General features: G+C 31.4%; 1 protein-coding gene across 1 annotated transcript; it reads left to right on the top strand.

The window, feature by feature from the left end:
• The first annotated feature begins 6,478 nt into the window (after positions 1-6,478).
• On the top strand, positions 6,479-21,128 carry LOC132550853 (diencephalon/mesencephalon homeobox protein 1-like). The gene is made up of 3 exons (XM_060214945.1): positions 6,479-6,704; positions 7,344-7,549; positions 20,697-21,128. The coding sequence occupies exons 1-3, from the start codon at positions 6,479-6,481 to the stop codon at positions 21,126-21,128; spliced, it is 864 nt and encodes a 287-aa protein (XP_060070928.1).
• Positions 21,129-23,544: the final 2,416 nt, after the last annotated feature.

Genomic DNA, 23,544 nt, shown 5'->3' with positions numbered 1-23,544 from the left:
GAAAATATACAGAGATTGTGAATAAGTAAAACAAAAAAATATACAGAGATTGTGAATAAGTAAAACACAGAAATATACAGAGATTGTGAATAAGTAAAACACAGAAATATACAGAGATTGTGAATAAGTAAAACAAAAAAATATACAGAGATTGTGAATAAGTAAAACACGAAAATATACAGAGATTGTGAATAAGTAAAACAAAAAAATATACAGAGATTGTGAATAAGTAAAACACAGAAATATACAGATATTGTAAACAAGTAAAACACTAAAATATACAGAGATTGTGAATAAGTAAAACACAAAAATACCGAGATTGTGAATAAGTAAAACACAAAAATACCGAGGTTGTGAATAAGTAAAACACAAAAATATACAGAGATTGTGAATAAGTAAAACAAAAACATATACAGAGATCGTGAATAAGTAAAACACGAAAATTTACAGAGATTGTGAATAAGTAAAACACAGAAATATACAGAGATTGTGAATAAATAAAACACAAAAATATACAGAGATTGTGAATAAGTAAAACAAAAACATATACAGAGATCGTGAATAAGTAAAACACGAAAATTTACAGAGATTGTGAATAAGTAAAACAAAAAAATATACAGAGATTGTGAATAAGTAAAACACAGAAATATACAGAGATTGTGAATAAGTAAAACACAGAAATATACAGAGATTGTGAATAAGTAAAACAAAAAAATATACAGAGATTGTGAATAAGTAAAACACGAAAATATACAGAGATTGTGAATAAGTAAAACAAAAAAATATACAGAGATTGTGAATAAGTAAAACACAGAAATATACAGATATTGTAAACAAGTAAAACACTAAAATATACAGAGATTGTGAATAAGTAAAACACGAAAATGTACAGAGATCGTGAATAAGTAAAACACGAAAATTTACAGAGATTGTGAATAAGTAAAACAAAAACATATACAGATATTGTGAATAAGTAAAACAAAAACATATACAGATATTGTGAATAAGTAAAACACAAAATATACAGATATTGTGAATAAGTAAAACAAAAACATATACAGATATTGTGAATAAGTAAAACAAAAACATATACAGATATTGTGAATAAGTAAAACACAAAATATACAGATATTGTGAATAAGTAAAACACAAAAATATACAGAGATTGTGAATAAGTAAAACGCAAACATATACAGAGATTGTGAATAAGTAAAACACTAAAATATACAGAGATTGTGAATAAGTAAAACACAGAAATATACAGATATTGTAAACAAGTAAAACACAGAAATATACAGAGATTGTGACTATGTAAAACATAAACATATACAGAGATTGTGACAGGTAACCTGGTTAACAGGAGTCGGTTGGTATAGTCTGTACATTATGTTAAATGTATGTCACTCAGATGACAAAGATGTTTCTTTCTTTGGTTCAGTTGATAGAGCCATGGTATAGTATGCTGGAGACCTGGGTTCGATTCCCGTCGGAGCTCTTGGCAGGAATACGGTTTCCTATTATTCTTTCACACATGTCACACGTCAGATAAATATTTTGTAGTCTGTGTAAATGTGCAAAAGCTACGCGCTGACTACAAACTTGTTTTGTGAAAAAGATTAATATGTTGTTGCTGTTTTAAAGATATCGGCCGATGAGAAATAAATTCCAGTTATTTTCTAACTTGTGGATAAAAACATGAAAAATATCGAATTTCTGCTATATAGAAAATCATGGATTTTTCAAAAACGGTACAGTAGTTGCTAACTTATGGAACGAAATGCACATTTCCTAATGGTAAATAATTGTGAACGCATTAAGGAAGGATGATAGATTGAATTCATAGATGAGACAGTGTTAATGTTATCATTTAGCGGACTATAACAATACAGTGACCGTATAACATTTGTTAGTACTAATGTCTGTCACTTTCACAGCCATAAAACAAAGTGTGCTGATGTACTCTTTAACATGTCCGACTATGAACTTTACTTTAAGTTTATATATCTTTTGTGTGTTACATTTAAAAACTCGAATCTTACTAAAGTAATAGTAATTGACTGTTGATGGCATCATCTGTTGTTGTTGTTGTCGTTGTTTTTGTTGTTGTTGTTGTCGTCGTTGTTGTTGTTGTTGTTGTTGTTCGGACATCATAGATGTAATAACATACACCAAATAAATAAAGGTAACTTATGAAAATTGTCTTAATCAACTAGATGTTATCATTTTAATTTTCAGTCACAATAATTAATTCTTAAAGTTTTTATAATCGTCGTAAAGCCATCGGTTCGATCAAAATAAGTGATCAAATTATCTAGATGACTGGAATAAGTTTTACGGTGTTACCAATATCTTTTTTGTCACGTCTTGACATTCAAACAACACTTTACCGCTACATACTGTGTCAAGTGTTCGGTCAAAAAATTGGTTATTAAATGTTACTCACGGTGAAAAAGTAAAAGTTTGTGTTTGAGCAGAAAGGTGTTGAGTAATACTAAGATTGTGAGTTACTCTAAACTTTGTGTTAATTGGATACAATACAAGGTAAAGATATTATGATATTTTGGAAAAATATTTTACTTGTACCACTATTCTAAAAACCAATCAAAACAGGAAATCGAAATGAAAATGAGATGATAAGAAAATATAAGATTTCTTCATCAAGTGGCTGAACACGGCAGGCTTTGAGACATATTCGGAACACCTTTTCCCTTCTACACTACTTACTGGTCAGTTTATCGGGCGATGTAGGTTTCACGATAAATAATAAAGCTGTATGATACAGGTATAAAGTAGTTATATGATACAGGTATGATGTAGATATGATAACAGGTATATAATGACATACCTGGACGGGCGGTGTCTTTGTAGTGCCCAATATACCACAGAGGCGGTAATAAAATGGTGATCATTGTCGGATAACGCCATTTCGGCCAATAAAATGCTGACCCACGGGTATTGTGGGCGAGGACAGTATATCTGACCACCCAGGTCATTCACTCTTACTTTCCGTTCTCAAGTAATCTGACACATGTATCTCATGTCCGGAATTTAATGTCTCCTTTTCTTTAGAACTAATTTTACATACGACTCTAACACCGATGCTATCTGTCGAACACAGTTTATCTAGTTAAATGATAATCTTCTCATCGCTTTAATCAAAGAATGGAGAAAGCTACAGGGAAACCATTAATAACAGATTATATTGTTAGGATAAAAAGTTTATTTTTTTTATGAGTTAATAAAAGCTTTCAAAGAAATGTGGGCACGCTACCGACTTTGTGTACAGATCTAGTAAAGTGGATGTCATCATTTCCAAACTGTCGTGAACTTTGAATTTCAATTGCAAATTTGAATTATTCAAAGAATGTGAGCGATTTTTAAAATGATTTTTTTAACTATGATTTATAGCACATATTCACATTTTGAAATATTTCTTAAAAAAAAAATGGGGAAATTGTGAAATTGTGAGATTTGATTCAGGAAAAAAGTGGTCTTTAACGGCTGAACAACCAAAGAAAGATATTTTTCATAGCCTATCTGTCCGTCATTTTGACTTGAAATTGATCATTCTTTGGTGACATTGGGTTAAGGTGAAAACTGTCACAACAAATTATCGTATTTGTGGTGTTGATTTACTTCTTGATGGACTTTATTTACTTTTGACCAAGGAAGTGACACGATAATTAAGTAAATATCGGATAGTAGTTCAACAGATGAGAGTCACAAACACCTTATTGAGTTCCGATCATCCATACCTGGTCCTGGCCCGAGGGTAGGGCCTAAGACAAATCCTCAGACTTAACGTCATGGTAGCAATATATACCTGTTCTGTGAAACATGCAGTAAGTTACCCTGACACACACTTATCGCGCAATCGACACACCTGTTTGTTTACCTGTAATTGTTTACGTATTTACCCGTGGTTGTTTACCTTTGATTGTTTACATGGATCATGGATAGGTGATTGGTCAACAAAAAGCAAGTTAATCGTCACATTTAGCGCGTGTCAACATAATAACTTTGACCAATATTGACCGTGGCTTCCGAATCCCAGTACAATTCCCGGAATCCCTGTCACTACTGTAGAAAAAATTGCCGAAGATTATCAAAATATTTATCAATTAGTTCCACTATGTATAGTGTCTATCTAAATCCTTGGTGTTGTAGAATCACATACACCAAACACATTGTTAATCATATCATTTTATTTTATAGATATTCAGTCAAAATATTTCTTATTTTATAAACTCAAACTGTACAAAGAAACATGCGCGTGATATCAAATAAAGCTCGAACTTGGTATATATAACATATGCATTTTTTATTGAATAAACATGAATTGTGTTTGGTATTTATAGTTCAAATTCAACCAGCAATGAATAAATGACACAACCCACATTGGCAATACTCTTTGTGTTGAATGGGAAATATCTTTCATTTTTTAAAAGTCAGATAACAGGATAAACATTGTAAAATAATGCAGTTAATGTTACAGAATGTTCTACCGGGAGGAGAGTCCATAAATATCGCGGATTTTTGCATTTGCAGGTTTTATGACAATATTACATTCAAAAAAGAAATATATAGCAATAAACATTATGTTTGTTTATAATTTTATTTTCAGCAATATAGTTTTTATTATCGATAGATATTGTGAATGTTTATCTGGGGTACACAGAGCCTTTTCAAATTATTTATGATGAATACATATACGTGTATAATGTATGATCAAATAATTTCGATGGTTGTCAAGAAAACTTGTGTTCAAATTATTTACAATTTCCAAGTGATAATGAAAATATTTATAGGAAATAGTGAAAAGTATAAAGAAAACGCAAGGCGAAATTAATAAGACGAATTAAAAAGAAAAAGTTTTTAGTCTTGAAATTTTAGTCAAGAAATATAAAATAAAATCAGAGCATTTCAATCCTACGATAGGCATATGCATGCGAATATATATTTTGTTTTAGGCAATATGATAAATGCAACGCAGTGATAAGATTTTAGCCTTTTTAGTAAATAAATAAATAAATAAATAAAAAATTAATTAATTAATAAATCAATATTGACATAGGTGTAGGCTATTTAGAGAATTTTCTATGTTAAAAAAAATCACAGTTTAAAAGATATTTCAGCTGCCATTTATAAGCAAAAACATGTCAAAAATATTCTTCACTGCACATACATTTATATTTGCGATAACTTCTATGTAATCGCTGTGATAAAAAAATGAGAATAATGGTATCCATCTAACTATAGTCGAAAATCCAGGATATCAGTTTTACGGAAAAGTCAAAGTTTAAAAAGTTAAAGATAAATAAATAAATAAATAAATAAGTGATATATGTTAGGACCGTATGTTAAGTCAATATTAACCATATCATATCTTACTCTTCATGATGTCCATGAAAATATTCTGTCGGAATAATACCATTATTATGATTACCTTTTTGAAATTAAAGTACTTTTACAGTGTAAAGATGAATTAAACAGAAGCACTTTAAAACTTGAGTTCACAATGAATTATTCAATAGATATAAATCTCTATCATACCCAATTAAAACATTAACGTTCTTATTGAATTTTTTGTTTCCAAAATGAACGTACCGCCTGTTATAACACCTCCAGTATGTGTACATTTTAGGAGACAAAATTACGTTTGGATATTTCTTAACGTCAGCAATGACAAAAGCGCGGTTAAACATTATCTCTTAAGATATTGTGGATATTCATGGCTTCTTAAAGATCTCTGTATCACGAAGAGAAATCAAACACCATTTACTAAATTTGATCTAATATCAATATTTTTTAAAACTTAGGCAAACTTTGCATACATTCACCTCCAAGATATAATTCATATCAATGAATTGTGTAGTTTTAACGTTAAAGCGGCGTGCCTACTTTGTCTGACTTAGCATACTGACACAGCTCGCCTTCCGCTATTCCGCTTACATGATTTGTCGGATAAAATAGAATGCATCAATATTGGACATATACACTAAAAATATGAATAATTGAAATATGGGCGGAGCTAAGCACAATTCATGTGATTGGCGATTGGTTAGCGCTCACGGGTGGCTGCCTCTATAGACGGGACACAGAGTGAATTCATTGGACCTTCCTGAAATCGCTATAGGGTATGTCTGCTGAATCGCCTATTACGGGGATCTGTAGATTACGTTCTGTGAGTGTAGTCGTTAACATTATACAATTAAACAGATACATACACAAGCGAAGGAAACCTGACCGTCCAAGCCTCTCCTTCTAATCCTCTCTCTCAAGTACGTGACGTGTTACTTTACATGCCTTTCCCTAGCTGGACTGGACTTATTCTGAACTGATTGGAAAACTCTGGAATATAACTGTTTGTTACAGCTTTCTTTGCCAAGCGGTGGACAGGTGTTCTCAGACACGAGGACGTTAGACCACGAAGACACGTTTCTTTAAGACATTGTGGTGAGGTTCAGGACACAGCGCCATGCAGCACTTTCCCTATCATTACACCCCGGAACACCTGGCCTGCTTAAGGAACTACCAAATAGGACTTCTGGCTGCTTCCACCCAGACCAATTCCTCCTTGTTCACAATCGAGAACATCTTGTCTCCACGAACTCCTCAGCCTCAGCAGCCGCCCCAACAGCCAGCCCGCCGGTTCGCTCCTCACACCTTCCCTAACCTCTCGCCTCTCCATAGGGACTACCTCGGTAAGATTTCCTACTTATCTATGTACAGATCACACGCAAACAAGTTTTTTAGTGCAAAATAACCAGTCAAAAGATTAGCGGTTAAAATCTACGGATTCTAGGCAACCGCAAATGACTATTAATTGTTTTATAGTTTCCACAGAAATCTGTTCAAGAGAACTGAGATTCTGTGGCCCATCAAGCTTCGTTCATTCTGTAAACACGTTTAAAATTGAAGTTGCATGTCTATTTAGAAGAGGTTTCATAAATAATTCAGCTTCGCAACGATTTTAAAAGTATTTCATATTTGTTTGTTTTTTTTATTTATTTGACGTATATATTTTATTGTGTTATACACGTGTATAGTTCAGTATTAAGATATTTTCCAAATAATAACGTAAAAAGTGATTTATGTCCACGCTTATCGCTTAAATAAGCTCAACAAAATTTTGAAGATATTTGATAATAATCTCACTTTTACTGTATGGCAGGTGTTGATATTTTGTATATTTGCATCGTTCTGGTATAGTGGAGATCAAGGTTGATTAAAAGTTGATATTTAATGTAACTTATATTTGTTAATTAAGACCAATCTTAATTAACTTATGTTAGATATATTGTGAAGGTACTAACTGCTATCGTGTATATTTGTCTTTGCAGTGAGGTATCACTATCCTTTTCACGGTATCTTTAACTCCCTGGATATCGAGAAATTGGGACAGAAGCGAAAGCGGCGGCACCGAACAATCTTTACAGAGGAACAACTAGAGATGTTGGAGGGCACTTTCCAGAAAACTCACTATCCAGACGTTCTTCTTCGGGAGGAGCTAGCCATGAAGGTGGATCTAAAGGAGGAGAGAGTCGAGGTGAGCCCGGGGGTCGTGTAAAATCTAGGGTGTAAGCAGAGTGTGAGGGAGGCAGGGCGCTAGGAATTACTATCTCTTTTCGGTGAATGTCTAAAGTGAGGAATAGACATAGTCCTTTTACATCTGAGGTTGAGATGCCATACAGTTTTTTTTCCAAATGATATTTCCATAGATTAATATCAACAATGACTATTGTAATAGTTTGAATTATTTCAATCAAAAAGACTGGATAATTAACAACTATTACGAAGACTTTGTTGCCTGTTTATAAAAGCTGATTCCTTCTGAGGTGTACTCAGTTGTTTATTAAATATATATGTTTTTAAAGTTACATAAATACCAAAACCAAGGTGTATGCACGAAACATTTTAATGTTAAATCAAGGTTTTAACATATTTCCATGTTAGATTTCTGGTAAACACTGGTAAATGCAAATATAATATTGATAATTAGTTGTCTGTCATATTTACAGAAAAAAAATTGTATATAATAATCCATTAAAAATATGTCACTGCAATTAAAACGGCAAAAAGCTTAATTTGAATCATGAAAGAATAATTATTTCTTGATTTTTCATAAACGCTTATTTCTCGGGCTTACAAATGATTTTCTGGTTTATCCATTGACAATTTTGTGAGTGTATGTGTGTGTGAAACGTTACCGAATCATTTTGCAGGTTATGTACAGCTACATCTACATAACATCAAAAAGAAATTGTACATTCTCATGACTACTCTATGTGGAAAAGAGTTTAAAATGTATCTTTTATTTGAAAGAGTTATGAAAGTTCATTTCCATATACATAAATATAACTGTTAAAAAAACCTACCGTCCCATCACTAAATATCATCTCCTTAATAGGTTGTAAATAACGAAATTCTTCAAACGTTTTAAAATCATAAATAAAATGTTTTCTATGGTAATAAATGCAAATTCGTTTTGCAGATGTGTAAATAAGCTAATTAATTGTCATTTTGTGTTGAAAGCGTAGGAATTTTTTTTTCAAATCCCAGATATATGTGTTTTCTGAACGAAATCCCATTTTGATATTTGAAATGTGTAGATATTTATGCTTAAGAAAACGTTTGATATCTTTCTAGAAATGTTTTAAACGCCACTATAGAAGCGGTAGGCTTTATGCAGTGTAAGTTGTTTGTAGTTCACGGTGTCGTCGGTTTCCCTCCAACGACAAACTAGCTGTCATGGAGTACTGAGGCATCAACTCCATCAAATATAAATTTATGTACTTATCAAAATGAATCTAAACTGTGCAAATATTTCGCGCTAACATAAGGGATTTGTGAGGGGCTATTAGCGCCGTGACTGTACACAGTGGTCGAGAAGAGGGCCATTTGTGTATCTCTGTATACGTTTAGAATTACTGATACTATCGCTAACCTGTTTCCACGATATATTTTCATATTTACCGTGTAGAATAGCGATTCTATGAAGCATTAAAAGACTAATAAACACCGTGAAGATTCTAGCGATATAATGATTGTAAGGATTTAAAAATCACGCAAGGATGATTTTAGTTTCAACAGTGAAATTTTAAAAGCCTTTAAATTTTTAAATTATGATATGTTTTACGATCAAACAGTTGGTATGTACACCAAATAGCTTTGAAATTTGATGCTTTTGCCACACAATAAGTATGTATGTGTCACTCCGTGTAAGTTAGGACCTAAGTCATATACACATTTCCCATCCCGTCAGAGTACTGGAAACAACACCCGGACGTTACTAACGAAATGAAATACGTAGCATATCTGATGAGCCCTATCTGATCATTTTATCACGTATTACTCATAGCAAATCACCTATTACGTACCTGATAAGTTCATTCAGGTAAACATTTTACCCGTGAATTAGTGCCAAATAAATCTAAACATTGGTTAAGTCTTCTATTGTAAAATTAGTATCTATATTAATTTCTTTACTCAAGCGGACATCAATATACGATTAAAACACGTTTTGTATAATTTGAGATTTGCTTGTCTGAAACACACTTAATGGGATGAGATTGATAAACAGATTTCTTCCCTCTGCGATTTTAAAATTAAATACATATTCGAATATGTTTTTCATTAAGACATCGTTACAAAGAATCACTCTACTTTTTCTAATGTTTTGAAATGAAAACGTATGAATTATCGTAGTCATTTGTCTTTGTTAAGATAACGACTCTCCTTGTTCCAATATTGATATTTTTGGTTTCTTTTTTTCCGAAAAAAATAATAGACACAACAATTTATATCTCAGTAACGTTGATGCCAATTTCTTAGAAATGCAATCTAACGATTTAATCAATCAATGTGATATCTTATTTTTTTAAAAACACAATCAAGCAAATGATTCGCCTAAGAATGGGAGATTCTGTATTTCCTTCTCATATAAAAACTGAGATTACTAACATACATCACATAGCCCTGTTGGTTCAAGTGTTAAATCAAACTCTACCAAAAGATCTCAAAATGTCAATAAACATATACCCATCTTGAAAACAACACCACCACCATCAACAACATCATCATCATCATCATCATCATCATCATCATCATCATCATCATCATCATCATCATCATCATCAACAACAACAACAACAACAACAACAACATCAGCATCATCATCATCATCATCATCATCATCATCATCATCATCATCATCATCATAAACAACAACAACAACAACAACAACAACAACAACAACAACAACAACAACAACAACAACAACAACAACAACAACAACAACAACAACAACAACTAAAACAACAACAACAACAACAACAACAACAACAACATTATCATCATCATAATCATCATCATCATCATCATCATCATCATCATTATCATCATCATCATCAACAACAACAACAGCAATAACAACAACAATATATTTTCTGTATGTGAAGAAAAAGAGAAATTAGCAATTGTAGATCCTCACTTGATTATGTGTATCTAAATAAAAGAAATCCCGGGTGAGTTAGCTACATATAAACAAAGGGAAAGCACACTGATACTAATTGTCATACCTAGGCATGCAATAGATCTCCATCTGGTATCTAAATATATAGATAAGAAACAGAAGTTTGGATGGTGAATCAGACGTTCATAAGGATGTGTCTCCATAAAAGCTTCCTTTTAATATCAGAATTCATGAAACGAGGATGGGACTTGTTTAAACTAAATTGTGACAAGTTTTATAAATTTCGTATGGAATGGTTACGCATGTTTAAGGCCCTTCTTATCATGCGATCATCATTGTTTCAAAATATAGAATAAAATTTTACCTTATTTTTTTTGTGATCCTTTACTTCTTTGCTCTATATTTACTTTTTCCATGGTAACGCCCTAATGTAACATACGCTTATTTCATGTCATATAATTGTCATTATATGACGTCATGATAAGCCATGCTTAAAAAATGCGAAAAAATGGCACAAATTTCCTGTTACTTACATGACAATAATGTTAAAAATAGGAAAATAATTATTATATGTTCCTTATTATAAATGAAATTTAAAAATTTGTTCACCAAGATATACAAAATAATGACACATGTTTTTGCATACTTTGTACAATATGTAACACCCACTTACCCGATATGTACATCAATGTTATTGGTACTGTAAGGAGCATATCAATCTAGGCCTTTATACCTTAATACACCAATATATCATAGGTATATCAAGAAAGGGAATTTGTGGACCAAAATATACTTTAAATATTATTACAGTATGTTATGCCAATATATCTGACATGAAATGAATCGGTGGTCATTGAATTATATACATACACACCTATTCACTATTTGGTGTAAATATGTTGATATAAGCCTGTATTGCACCAGCTGTTTCTGTAAGCTATCTGAAGGTATATTTATCTAATATTAAATGTTCATATATAGAAGAAGCTATATCTTTATACTTGATTTGTGATAAACAGATATGTATTAGTGAGAAGATAGTGAGAATAGCCAGCTCAAGTTGGGTCTATCGAACACTATCATTACTGTTAGTATAAATGAGACAATACAACTCACATTTCTCCACTGGTACAAAGAATAATAACATAGTTTAAAAATTCTGTATGATAATATATTTTTTTGAATTTTATATTCAAGAGAAAATAAATATTTTAAAACATATATTGATATTTCCTAAACAAAAATTTATATTTTGTTGTACACTATTCATAAATATTTTTGTAATTTGAAATAGAATATACAAGAATATATTTATTTATTTTTATTTTGGATTTTAATATGACTCATTGATTTTAATGTTTTGTTTGATTTTCATGAACACAGATTATCATTTTTATTTTTAAAGTAAGAAACAATACAATTATTGCTCATTTCTAACCTTTTGGAAAAAATCCTATGTTTATTGATATCTACGTCCTTCAGTTTGGATTACTGAAACAAACTGGAAACTTTCTCCTTGTACACATTCCTCACACATCACCATTACTATATAAGTAAGGGCTCGATAATCTACTCGTATGAATCCAACCGACTGCGTTTAAAATGAATGCACACTGTTATATTTCTTTTTTTTCATGAACGTAGATGATAAATATATGTGTATCGAAAAATGATAATGCACAGAAGTAGATGTTAATTGCCTGTAAATGTAATTTTCAAAACCTTTATCATGATAGGTTTACTAGCATGTTTATAGTCTATTCAAAATCATACAATCTATTTTTTTTCTGGAATTGATGGACGACGATAAATATGATAAAGAATTCCCGCATTTGATGAAAATTTTGCTTTTCCAGAATATGAACAAAAACCGTATTTCAAATAATTTTCACATCCGCCACAAATATCCCACTCCTTAAAGCACAGTGTGTGGTAATACAAATCACATGTTGGTTGTTGTGTAGAGTGATAGTGCTTTTATGTAATAATAGATGTAAATAACAATTATTTTTAGAATATATTTCGTGTGATTGCGACTAACAGTGTTTATATCAACAACTTAAACTACAAATATTTTTGTGAAATACATATTTTTCACAATATACAGACTGACATGTTTCTTCAGATATGCTTAAAGAATTTAATTGAGTAAAATGAAAACTGTTAATGATTCGCCATTTGCAGAAGTTCAGAATTCCTATATATTTGGTCAATTAACGTAATGAATGTTCGTTTCCTAGAATGGTTACATATATTTCATATTATAACAGGATATTGTAAACAGAATATTAAATGATACACTATACACTATAGCCATAATGATACAGAGGTGCACTAACATTGGTCATTGATAACAAAATTATTTTTAACACCTATTTAACAGATTATTTTGCTCATGGGAGGAATATAGTGATGAATTAATTGCTGTGTTAATCACCAGAAATATATTTGTGTGCCATTATATCATCATCTGGTTAATTAAGTATGAAGTTTATCTATTTTCTTTTGAACGTCAAAATTATTAAATAGGGTTGTTTTCTTTTGACGCCACGGGAATAAATACCATCCTTTTATTTGAATAAAATTTTGCTTGAAAATAGATAAATGTAATTAAGTAATAAATACAAATTTATTTTTGATAAATGTAAATAATAAAATAAGAATTTCTTATACAACTTTATCATAAAATTCAGATTCTTTTGGTGCCAAATTTCCTCTCAATGTCTCACACGATATATAACTGAAAGTACTATAATTTTAAGTCATTTTCACGTACAACTATACAATATGTAGTCATTTTGGCACAGCATGGCAGGTTTACGTATCACCTAAGAACTTTACAAATAAAAAGCAAATTAGGTATAAAGTTGTTTTATCTAACATTTGTTTTTCTAAATTTCTTTAAAAATATTTTGACGGTTGTATGAAATAACAAAATATAAATAAGTTAATAAAATACATTATACGTAATATGTAAAAACATAAGTGTCAAAAGTTGTACAATTCGTGTTCATACAATATATTTTTTTCTAATTGAATCTACAAAATAAATAGGATTAGGATAGCAATAAACAAATAAAAATTCACAGTAATTGTTTTGCTAATGACTTGTTGTTTAAATAATAGAGATTGTTTTCGTTTATTAATTTACCTATGATGACAATAACTGTCAAGTGGAAATAACGTCATTTGTCTGTGTTGACATTCATATCGAGACACGTGTTACTTGCTGGGAATGTAGGCATCGATTTTTGTAGAGAATTACACCCCTTAAAACTACATGACATTTAGATGATAAATAAGTTATAGTTAACACACGTTACAAATACTTCCAAATCCCATCAAACCAAACCCTTCACTGCGATAATCGCTTTTACCGTCTGATCATATATTCATAATGAAGGTATAAGCTAATACATACCCTGGATAAACCCAATGAGATAGTACGGTGCAGTTCCAAACAGGTATTGGGCGGCCGCGTGTATACTGGAAAAGTGCTTCATATATGGTGTCCAACCAACCATTCGAATTGTCAAATGCATCTTAATTTCCATTCCGCTTGGCAATGCAATACTTTACAAAATGAATACAAATTGATTATACGTTTTCACAGAATTAGTGGTCCATATATTAAGAGGTTTAACTGTGTGTGTTATTTATAATGAAGTAAATATGGTAGGGGTTTCATTTACTACTTATGCATTTCAGGTGTAAATTAATTTATAACCTCCAGTAAAACAAAAAAGATAGAAAATTCAAAATACAGGAAACGAACAAAAAAGACATCAAACAATAAAAATATATGTTACACCAAAATAAACGCTTATATGAAAATCTAAACAGTTATTAAATTGCTGTGTTTTGGACTGACGAACATAGACACATTGACCTATGGACCATGCACCGGTTGAATCTTTCTTGATACAAAATGTTCATTGTCAGAAGAACTATAACAGACTCAAATTAGGCAATTCAGATGTTATAATATGACACCTGATAAAAGATATATAAAATCTACCATAAATCTTGCAAATTTAAAGAAAAGTATCACCACTATATATTAAAGTGTAATATGAGTCTAGGTAGAGTCGTGGGCACTTCTATATCAAAGTTTTCGTGTAAGACTAGCTACCATATCTGGTAAATCACACACGTAGACAACGCATAGAACATTATCCTTTCCATCACACACATATTAACAGGTTCATTTAGACAGAAACGAAGATGTTCTGTAAGATTGATATGTTTAGCTTTAATCTTATTAATTTTCATGGTCATTTTCTAAATCAAATAAATATGTAACAAACACCAACTTTTGAAATAGAAATATTTTTATGAAGATGCTGAATTATCTAGTCATTTTAATACATCATTTAGGTAAGTTTTATAATATTTAGCATACATAAAGAAGGATTTTCAGTATCATAACCAGTAAATTATCAAATCGGTTACATTAAGGTGTAACATTTATCTTTCTGAAATTATTTTTGAATTTGCTTAGATCAAAATTGATGAAAGGCCAATACAGCTTCATGAACCTCTTAGGTTTTATTAATCATACGGTTTACTAGAATTATTTATAAACCTATACCTAAAGATACTTGTCGCATGTGTCTTTTCAACTATCGGATATGTGTACCTCAATGCATTAAGATATCACTTATTGCTCCTCGAAGCACGTTTTATTCTTTCAAGGTTTCAATAACGAAAGATATAAATACATATTAGAACTGTATGTGTAAGGATTTGATATTACATTTGATTCCTCACTTTCAAGAATGCTTTTGTTTTATTTACTTTCTTGTCTGTCTTTTACGATACACCAATGTAAAATATTCTTCATTTTGTCAGCAATTTAGTTTTTTAAACATTTTATTTTGTTATGACACAAAACACTAGACACACGTTATAGGTGTAGAAATAATTAACCGCTACCCTTGCATACTAACAATGCCTATTTTGAATTCATGATATACAAACTCATGGTGTCTTGACAAATAAGCAATGAAAGTGTGTTTTATCTGAAAATTTAAGTTATATCAGAGGTACATATGTGCAATTTTGCGATATATTTTCTTAGAACGTAGAACCCACACAAAGACTAAGCTCTGAAATTATAATAAGGAAAAATGAATGCTTGTACTTTTCATGAGTTGAAATTTTGTCGCATTTTGCCCGTAAAACATTGTGCGACCTCATGTCATTTTTTTATATAAACATTGCTGTGTTGACTTTGTTATGATAACTTTAAACACACTATAGTATCGGTAAGGCTCTATAAGATTGAGATTATTGTGACAATATGCATCTGAAACATCGTATCTAAACCCGATTTACAAATATAAGCGATATCAGTTCTGAAAGGGAATGAATTCATACGTACATTCTTAATATAAAATACATAAATAAATTAAAATGAACGAATAAATAAACTTATTGCTAATGAAACAGAATATTACTCTTGGACAACTTCGGCAACCTTTTCCTTTAAATCCGCATGTGACCATTTTTTCCCATTAAGTCAGGGAATTACCAATTTGGATGGAAATAGGATGTTGAAACAGTAATGATGCATATTCTTAAAAAAATAATAAGTACGATAACATGTACAAAAGTATGCAAGACTTATTACAGAGAGCGTATCCCTGAATATGGACATCCAGAAAGACGCTTCATGCATGCTCATCGAAACAGAAAACAATGAAATATAATTCGACATATTGACATTAAACTGCCCAAGATGTCAATTTCACGTAACATTGATATTGATATAAAAACAGATAATGCGATTACAGTATATCAGCGTTATTTCAGATACTTCAATACACAGAGAGAAGTTATGCTTTCGACTTTGACAGACATTAAAAGTGTGAAAAAATATAATTTTGTACAAATGATGTCTAAATTCTGAAACCACATTTTTGTCTACGGGTAGCATTACTTCAGTATTTGACTGCAAATATATTTACAACGTGCTTCCTCTATTTATACAATTGCTTTGTATTAATGTTCCATGTTTGCTAATATCTTCAGCTCTTGCAACAATTCCATAACTAGAACAGAACTTATCTGAGCACATTATAAGTCGTTAAACATAACATCAATTAAGACAACAACGTACTCCTTACATTTCTTCTCTATCAAAACTTATTTTCAAAAATCATAATTACTGTATGAATTAGTATTTTCAGAATTTTATTTTCATTGTGAAGATAGTGTCACCATTGAATAATGTTTTGAGAATTTTGATAGACGTGAGCTGATGGCCATGGAGATTGTACAAATAATACGCAAGTGAATAACATAATATAATACAAGTTTACATAAGATAAATTAGAGTCAATCAATGAATTAAACTGTATCATATAGCTGTTTCAACCTTCTAGGACTCGTCAGTGATCCTAAGGGCCTAAATCTTAAACCTAGACGGCGTCAAAGTAAAGTCGAAATCGATCGAAAGAAATATCAACTTCTAGATAGGAAGATGAAGCTCCATAATGAAGTGAATTTCGTAATTCGCATATGTCTGAAGGTCAGCTTCATTTGTATATTTTGAACCGGCTCACTATTGGAATAAAATTAAAAAGCCGTAAAAGTTTTGGTACCAGTCTTTGAAAAACAAAATAAAGGGACTATATAGGTTTAAGCCCAGACGATCATAAAACATATAAACCTTTTCTCTCGTCAAGGTTGTTTTCCTACGGACTAAAGCAGGCGTCGGCAAAATCGAAATACTTAAATGATATTTAATCTCAATCAATCATATGCAGATATGATAAAATGCCAAGCGGGCTGATTATTCGTCTTGAAAGTAAACAATTAGTTTAACATGGTCAGGCTATCGTTAGCTATCACTAGACATACTAATTTGTCTGTCAGTGATGACAAGCTAACTGGAAACATATCCTTGTATACAAGTATGATAACACTCCAATCAATACATATTGCGATGCCACAGACAATGCATCCATCCTCCCTCCAGCAACTGTATCCACAACTCCCGCCTGGAGAGATATGGCGCGAACCGATTAGAATCGGAAAGATTCTTCCTGCTACCTTAGTTGGATTTCAGTTCGAGTCTTCTATAAGATTATTGAAAAGATAGAAACTATGGAAGGGATTTCCCACAAATATCACTAAACAACTAACCCGTTTAAAGAGTATTTTCAGATAGAGCTAACGTTTTTATCTGATTAACTCTATTATTTGTGCGTGTATTGCTTTATGACATAATGCAATAGCGTTGTTTAAAGAATTATAGGCAAATATTGTCGTCTTCAATTTCCTAATATCAAAAAAGATTTTGATGAATTTTTGCAGATAAGCTTCTTACTTCTAAATGGCTTATCATATCAAACCATGGAGCGCCGTCTGTTTAATGTATGTAGGACACATATTGGTTTAGTGTATTTGGCGATCAATGACACAGATGTCGATGTATTCCTATAAAAGAATCGTCACTTTACTTTGAAATGACTGATTAGAGTAGCGATACATTTATACATCTGAGCGTTCTCACCAAATTACAGTAGCTTTTCTTACTAAAACAGTTGATTCATGATAACATCCTGGTTTCTAAAAATCTTTTAAGCATAATGTTAGACTTTGTTTTTAAAATGTGGTAGTATATGGAATTCTTCGTGCATTTAACTTTGTTATTGAAAATGTACAGTGACTGTTTTTGTAATTTTAAGATTTATTTGGTTTGTAAGTATCGTTTAGTTTCTGAGCTTGATTGAAATACATGTATCACATTAGTTTTTTTTCTCAGTCGACTCCTAGACTTAAAGATAGACCCTTTGGCTTACTGAGGAGTTCTAGAAGGACGAAACAGCTGTATGATACAGTTTTAGTAATTATTTGTCCCGACTGCATTTTATCTTAAATTTGTGTTAAATGGTGCTGTTCACTTGCGTGAGTTTTGTATAACCTTCCTTTAAATACCGACACCATATTGTGGTTAATGAGCTAAATTCTAAATAAACAAACTGTATTATATATTAGCTAGTATTTCAAACAACAAACTAATGAAAATATTGGTCTGCTCGATAGTATAGCCTTAAATAAAGCCAGTATGGTTAACTACATGGCCAATTAATTTACAAAACACAACGTCTGTATATGAAGCCTTTGAAAAAGCATTCATAATGTTTCAGTTTCATTAAATCGCTTGTCTGATGCATCATGTATCTGAGATAGGACAGGGCAATGTCGAGTGTGTCAAACCGTTACTAGATTTGCTATCTGCGCAAAACATCTTAACGATACGGATCAGAATCTCATGGACATCTCGTTGAATCTCGTTCAGATTTTTTAATTGCGGGAACTGCCGTCTGCGTGTGATCGTTAGCTGTGACAAATGTTGTAGTTATGACTGCCCAGGCCAGGCTTACCCCTGTGTGTCCTGCTCGCCGCATATCTCAGATAGCGGGGAAACCCGACACCACCTCTCGTTATATCTGCACCTAGGAATATATTAATGTGAATGGAAGGTCTTTCTAAGGCTATCTACTTAAGAATCAGCCAATGTGTGAAATATTCTTTGCATATTGACTTTGAAATACCGTGGGAGTCAATATATACTATGCATTGGTGAGGTCTCGTCATGTGTAAGAAATACCGATGCGCCCAGCTGTATCTTTCATGGAATATTTCACATTTATTTCTTAAAAAATATTGTAAACAATACAAACTGGTGTGTAACAGGGTATTGCATTAAAATATGTTTATTTGAGTTTTTAATTATTCAAAATGACATATGTAGCCAAAAGCCGTGCCTATTGTAGTCCGCTTTATTGTTGATAGAGAAACTTTCATATTACATTTTGTTAAAGAGACCACTTAAAATAATTCATCGCAGCATAAAAAAATAAACCAGACTATATATAGAATTAAACATCATTGATATCCTGTATGGAAGCCCCACTGTAGGCAGATTTACTTTACACATCTAGGAATCCTTTTCCATATCCTTTAAGAAAAAAAAATGTAAAAAATGGGTATATGTTTGTTGAATAACAACGACAAAGTACATATGATTAAATAAAATGAAAAGTGTGTGACTTTCATCATATATTCTCATGCACGTGTATTTATTCGTTACCAGAAGTGCTTTACGGAACTGAAACAATCACTGTATCAAAACATATGATGTTTCATGTCCTACTTTCCTGTTTGTAGAACAATTTTATTCTCATCTGTCATGTTGTCATTGAGATAACACCTGACTTTTATATTCTAAATACTTTTTGTTCAGCATTCTCTTATTGGTACCACATTTTAAATATCTGTTAATTTCTAACATAACATCCGGTAAGTGTAAAATGTCATTACTAAAAAATAATCAATATACTACTGATATTTCACCCGACTAATTCCTACACGTCTCAAATGTCACAAAAGGCTGGTCAGTTTATCATTCTTAATTATATTCACTGAACACGTGATTAATATCAAGGTCATCAATAATTGAATATCAAGGTAACACGTTAAAACAGGCCGTCTGACACACAATGGATGACAAATTTGTATCAGGTTAACTGAGGATTAGCTATATAAATGGGTTGATATAGTTCCATAGATATAAATGGCCAGGGCCCAATGTCAACAATTACCATAATAGCTGCTGATACATCGAGCTCATCCCGTTGAAATATTGCTAATCTTTTATCATAATGACAGTCCGAATAAAACTTCATCGGGTTTCATAATGTACAAAATGGATATAAGAGATCTATCTGGATTTCGTCGTTTTCACTAAACAATATCTTTGATAGGCTGAATACATTACCACTGAATTTAGATAAGATTGCATGCAATAAATTGGATTCCACCATCCAATCACTCATAATTTCATATGATGATCCGACATGTGTTGAGGAGTTGCTATAGCAAACAGCACGTGTCTAGGAGCGTCCATTACTCTGAATTTCTAATGTTATAGACACAGTCACGCATACTACATAAACCCATGAAATATTAATGGATAGATCTCCATTACTAGTGACTAAACCGCGGATAAAAGAGATTTGGGAATCATAACTGAAATATCTCAAAGCATAATATCCTCCTAATTCGTATGCGTTCCCTCGAGACAGATGCTATCAATGACAGATATGAATTTTAATATGCTGTTAGTATGCTTTCATTATTTATTACTTCAAAAATTCCTTGAAAGTTTGAAATAAAGCATGTTTATGGGTTTTGTTATCTTATTTTGAAGGTTTGGTTCAAGAATCGACGGGCGAAATGGCGGAAAGTTAAACGTGAAGATGAGGCTACAAAGCAAGGTCACTCTGGTTCGAAACCAAAATCAACGATTACATCAGAGACACAAAAGAACAATGTATCAGGAAACGACAGTGAAGATGATAACGACGATGATTTGGGAGAAGATATGACAATTTGTGTCGATGACGATTTCAGCACTTCAAGTCCTCTTCAAAGAGAAGAGAATGAAAGTATATCTAGTGATAATTCTCATTGTGAACGTAATGACAGCCATGATGGACATATGACCGACAGAAAAGACAATGGTGCCAAAACAGAAAATGAAAATGCAAGTAACACAACCCCTTCCAATGTGCAAGACGATAATATTTTATTAGAATCTCACAACCGTGCAAAAGAGGACAATCTTGATTCATCTAGGTGATATGGAGACGGCACAGAGCCGAAAAACATTAAAAAACCATAATTACCATTTAAATATTTGATCATAATGTTTTGTGTATGTACCGTAAAAGTTCATACATCACTACCATTGCAATCCATTGAAATCGTGTGAACGTTGTATAACATGGGAATGCGTTGACAATTGGACATTAGTGAAATTAAGTCAGCGCATTACCAGGGTTACGTTTTGGATTATGACTCGTCTCTGGTTTAATGCTGATGTGGCTAAGTACAACAGGATGATTAAGGACAGGTGCATCAATTCTTAATTGTGTCCTATTTAGTATTTTAATGCAAGTGTCAGAAACTTCACATATTGATGTAATTATGCATCATAGTTTCATCCTAACTATTTATTGTTGCCATATAATGTTATTACTATATACAGCTGCATATGTAGAAAGGGATGCAGATTGAACAGTTGGTCAGTAAGGTTCCGATTTAAGTGAACGATAGTCATGTGTTGTTGACTCAGATGTGTGTATTGTTGTCTTGACACAAAGATGTGTCGTTTTAGATATCTTGGTGTTTTGTCTTATTGTCATAAATACAATAAAACAGTGAATAAAATCTGCAAGATTTAATTTTTTTTTCATTCATATTATGCTTTTATCTACATTACATTAAACAAAAGGAGATGAAATAATTATAAGCAGAGATTACTTCTATAGTCAAATTTGGCTTATATTATCCAAAATGATAATCTATTGTATATCAATATTGTCATAATATTGCTTCCTTGTGGATTAAGATGAGCTGGAGATATTGAGAAACTGTAGACAAAATATTTATATTGAAGTATTCACTATCAATACACATTAATATCACATAGCTTTGCATAAATACAAACAAAAAGATAAAAACGTTCCCACCCCCATTGTAATAGTTTTAGAAGTAACTAATATTCATTAAATAAGAGCACTGCAATTATTGGAAAAGTAACGGTTTAAGTACAAATACGGTATTGTTTTCAGTTTGTATTTATATAAAACATGATTGCCTATAAATAGCATTATTTTTATAGCTGTTAATGAAAAAATAAATATTGTGGTATTTACAAAACTCGTAAATATTAAGCGCTTTACAAGTGGTTTGTATTGTAAGTCGAATGTGATCGAAAATATGAAAATGTTTCTTTTTCATTTCGGCGTCTATGATTATCAAATCAATTGGGTAGTTATTGCACGTGCAGTTCATGTGAAGAATGTCATATCATGTCGTTTTTTGGTATGCACACTTTCTCAGCTAATTCTGATCTATTCTCCCAATATTTTACTTTCATTTCCTTTTAACAGCATCTTTTTTTTCTATTAAATAGTTCATTAACAATTCAAAATTATGATACTTATTCCGTACTTATACATGCCTTGTTGAAGACTTATTCATTACGTTAGCTGATTTCCTTTAGACGACTGCTTGATACAGAGATTTTTCAGATTCGATGGTATTTTGTATAATGATATTGATTACCACTACATGCGGGTTATTCATAGAGTTAGATCTGAATAATAATAATTAAAAAAAAACATCCGTTATGAAGATATCGAAGATGTAGAATGAACTTTTTGCTAGTTATCCTTATCAAATATGTTTTGAAATGTGTTACTGAAGGCAGCTGTTCTTCAGAAAAAAACAATCATAATTTCCAAAATTTGTAAGCCTATTTCTTCATTTTTTCATTTCTTTATTTTTTTCATGTGTAAATTTTGTGGATGAACATAAGGAACATACTTTTAATAAAACGTGGTGAATAAGAGTCTAGCAAAAGATGGACGCGATGCTGATATACTGAATAGGATTCATGTGTTTTACAACGACTCAGGAACACCTATTATTCATGAGAAAAGTCTTTAGAATAAAGGATGACTAAGGCAATATATATTTTTTTCTGGATAAAATATATTATGTTATTAAACACACATGTCTTATGAATTTTAAAATATACAATGATTTATTAAACTGCATGGTAACATAAATTTATTAAGAAAATTCTTTATGAAAATATATTGAGGCCTTATGGTAGGACGTTTCCTCATAGTCAAAATATTCTTAAAAACGACTAAAACTTAAAATCTCACCAACAGATTTTTGATTACTTTTGATTTATATAATTATATCAAAGTATTGGATGCAGTTTTGTCATTTTCAAATTGAACTTATTCATCGTAATCAACAAATAGCATAATGACTTCACATGATTGTTTATCTAATGATGGAATACAAAAGGAAATGATTAACAACTGATTAGACAGAAAGATTACTGACGGTTGATTTCTGTATAGATAAATATGAATATTATGAAATATTTTCATAAATTAAGAAATACCGTCGCGTTAATCTAAAACAATATTTATAATTTCGCAAAGCATGTAATTATTATAAGGTATTGGTGGACT

The sequence above is a fragment of the Ylistrum balloti genome, unplaced genomic scaffold (genome assembly GCF_031769215.1).
Source record: "Ylistrum balloti isolate Yb309-2 unplaced genomic scaffold, AGI_CSIRO_Ybal_v1 Utg370152, whole genome shotgun sequence".
Classification (NCBI taxonomy): Eukaryota; Metazoa; Mollusca; class Bivalvia; order Pectinida; family Pectinidae; genus Ylistrum; species Ylistrum balloti.
The sequence above is the reverse complement of the archived record's forward strand: the minus strand, read 5'-3'. Positions and strand labels throughout refer to the sequence as shown.

Excerpts from the sequence above, each read along its gene's own strand:
- LOC132550853 (XM_060214945.1), top strand. The coding sequence starts at position 6,479 with ATGCAGCACTTTCCCTATCATTACACCCCGGAACACCTGGCCTGCTTA. Across the intron at positions 6,705-7,343 it reads TCTCCATAGGGACTACCTCG|TGAGGTATCACTATCCTTTT; the intron begins GTAAGATTTCCT and ends TTGTCTTTGCAG. Across the intron at positions 7,550-20,696 it reads TAAAGGAGGAGAGAGTCGAG|GTTTGGTTCAAGAATCGACG; the intron begins GTGAGCCCGGGG and ends CTTATTTTGAAG.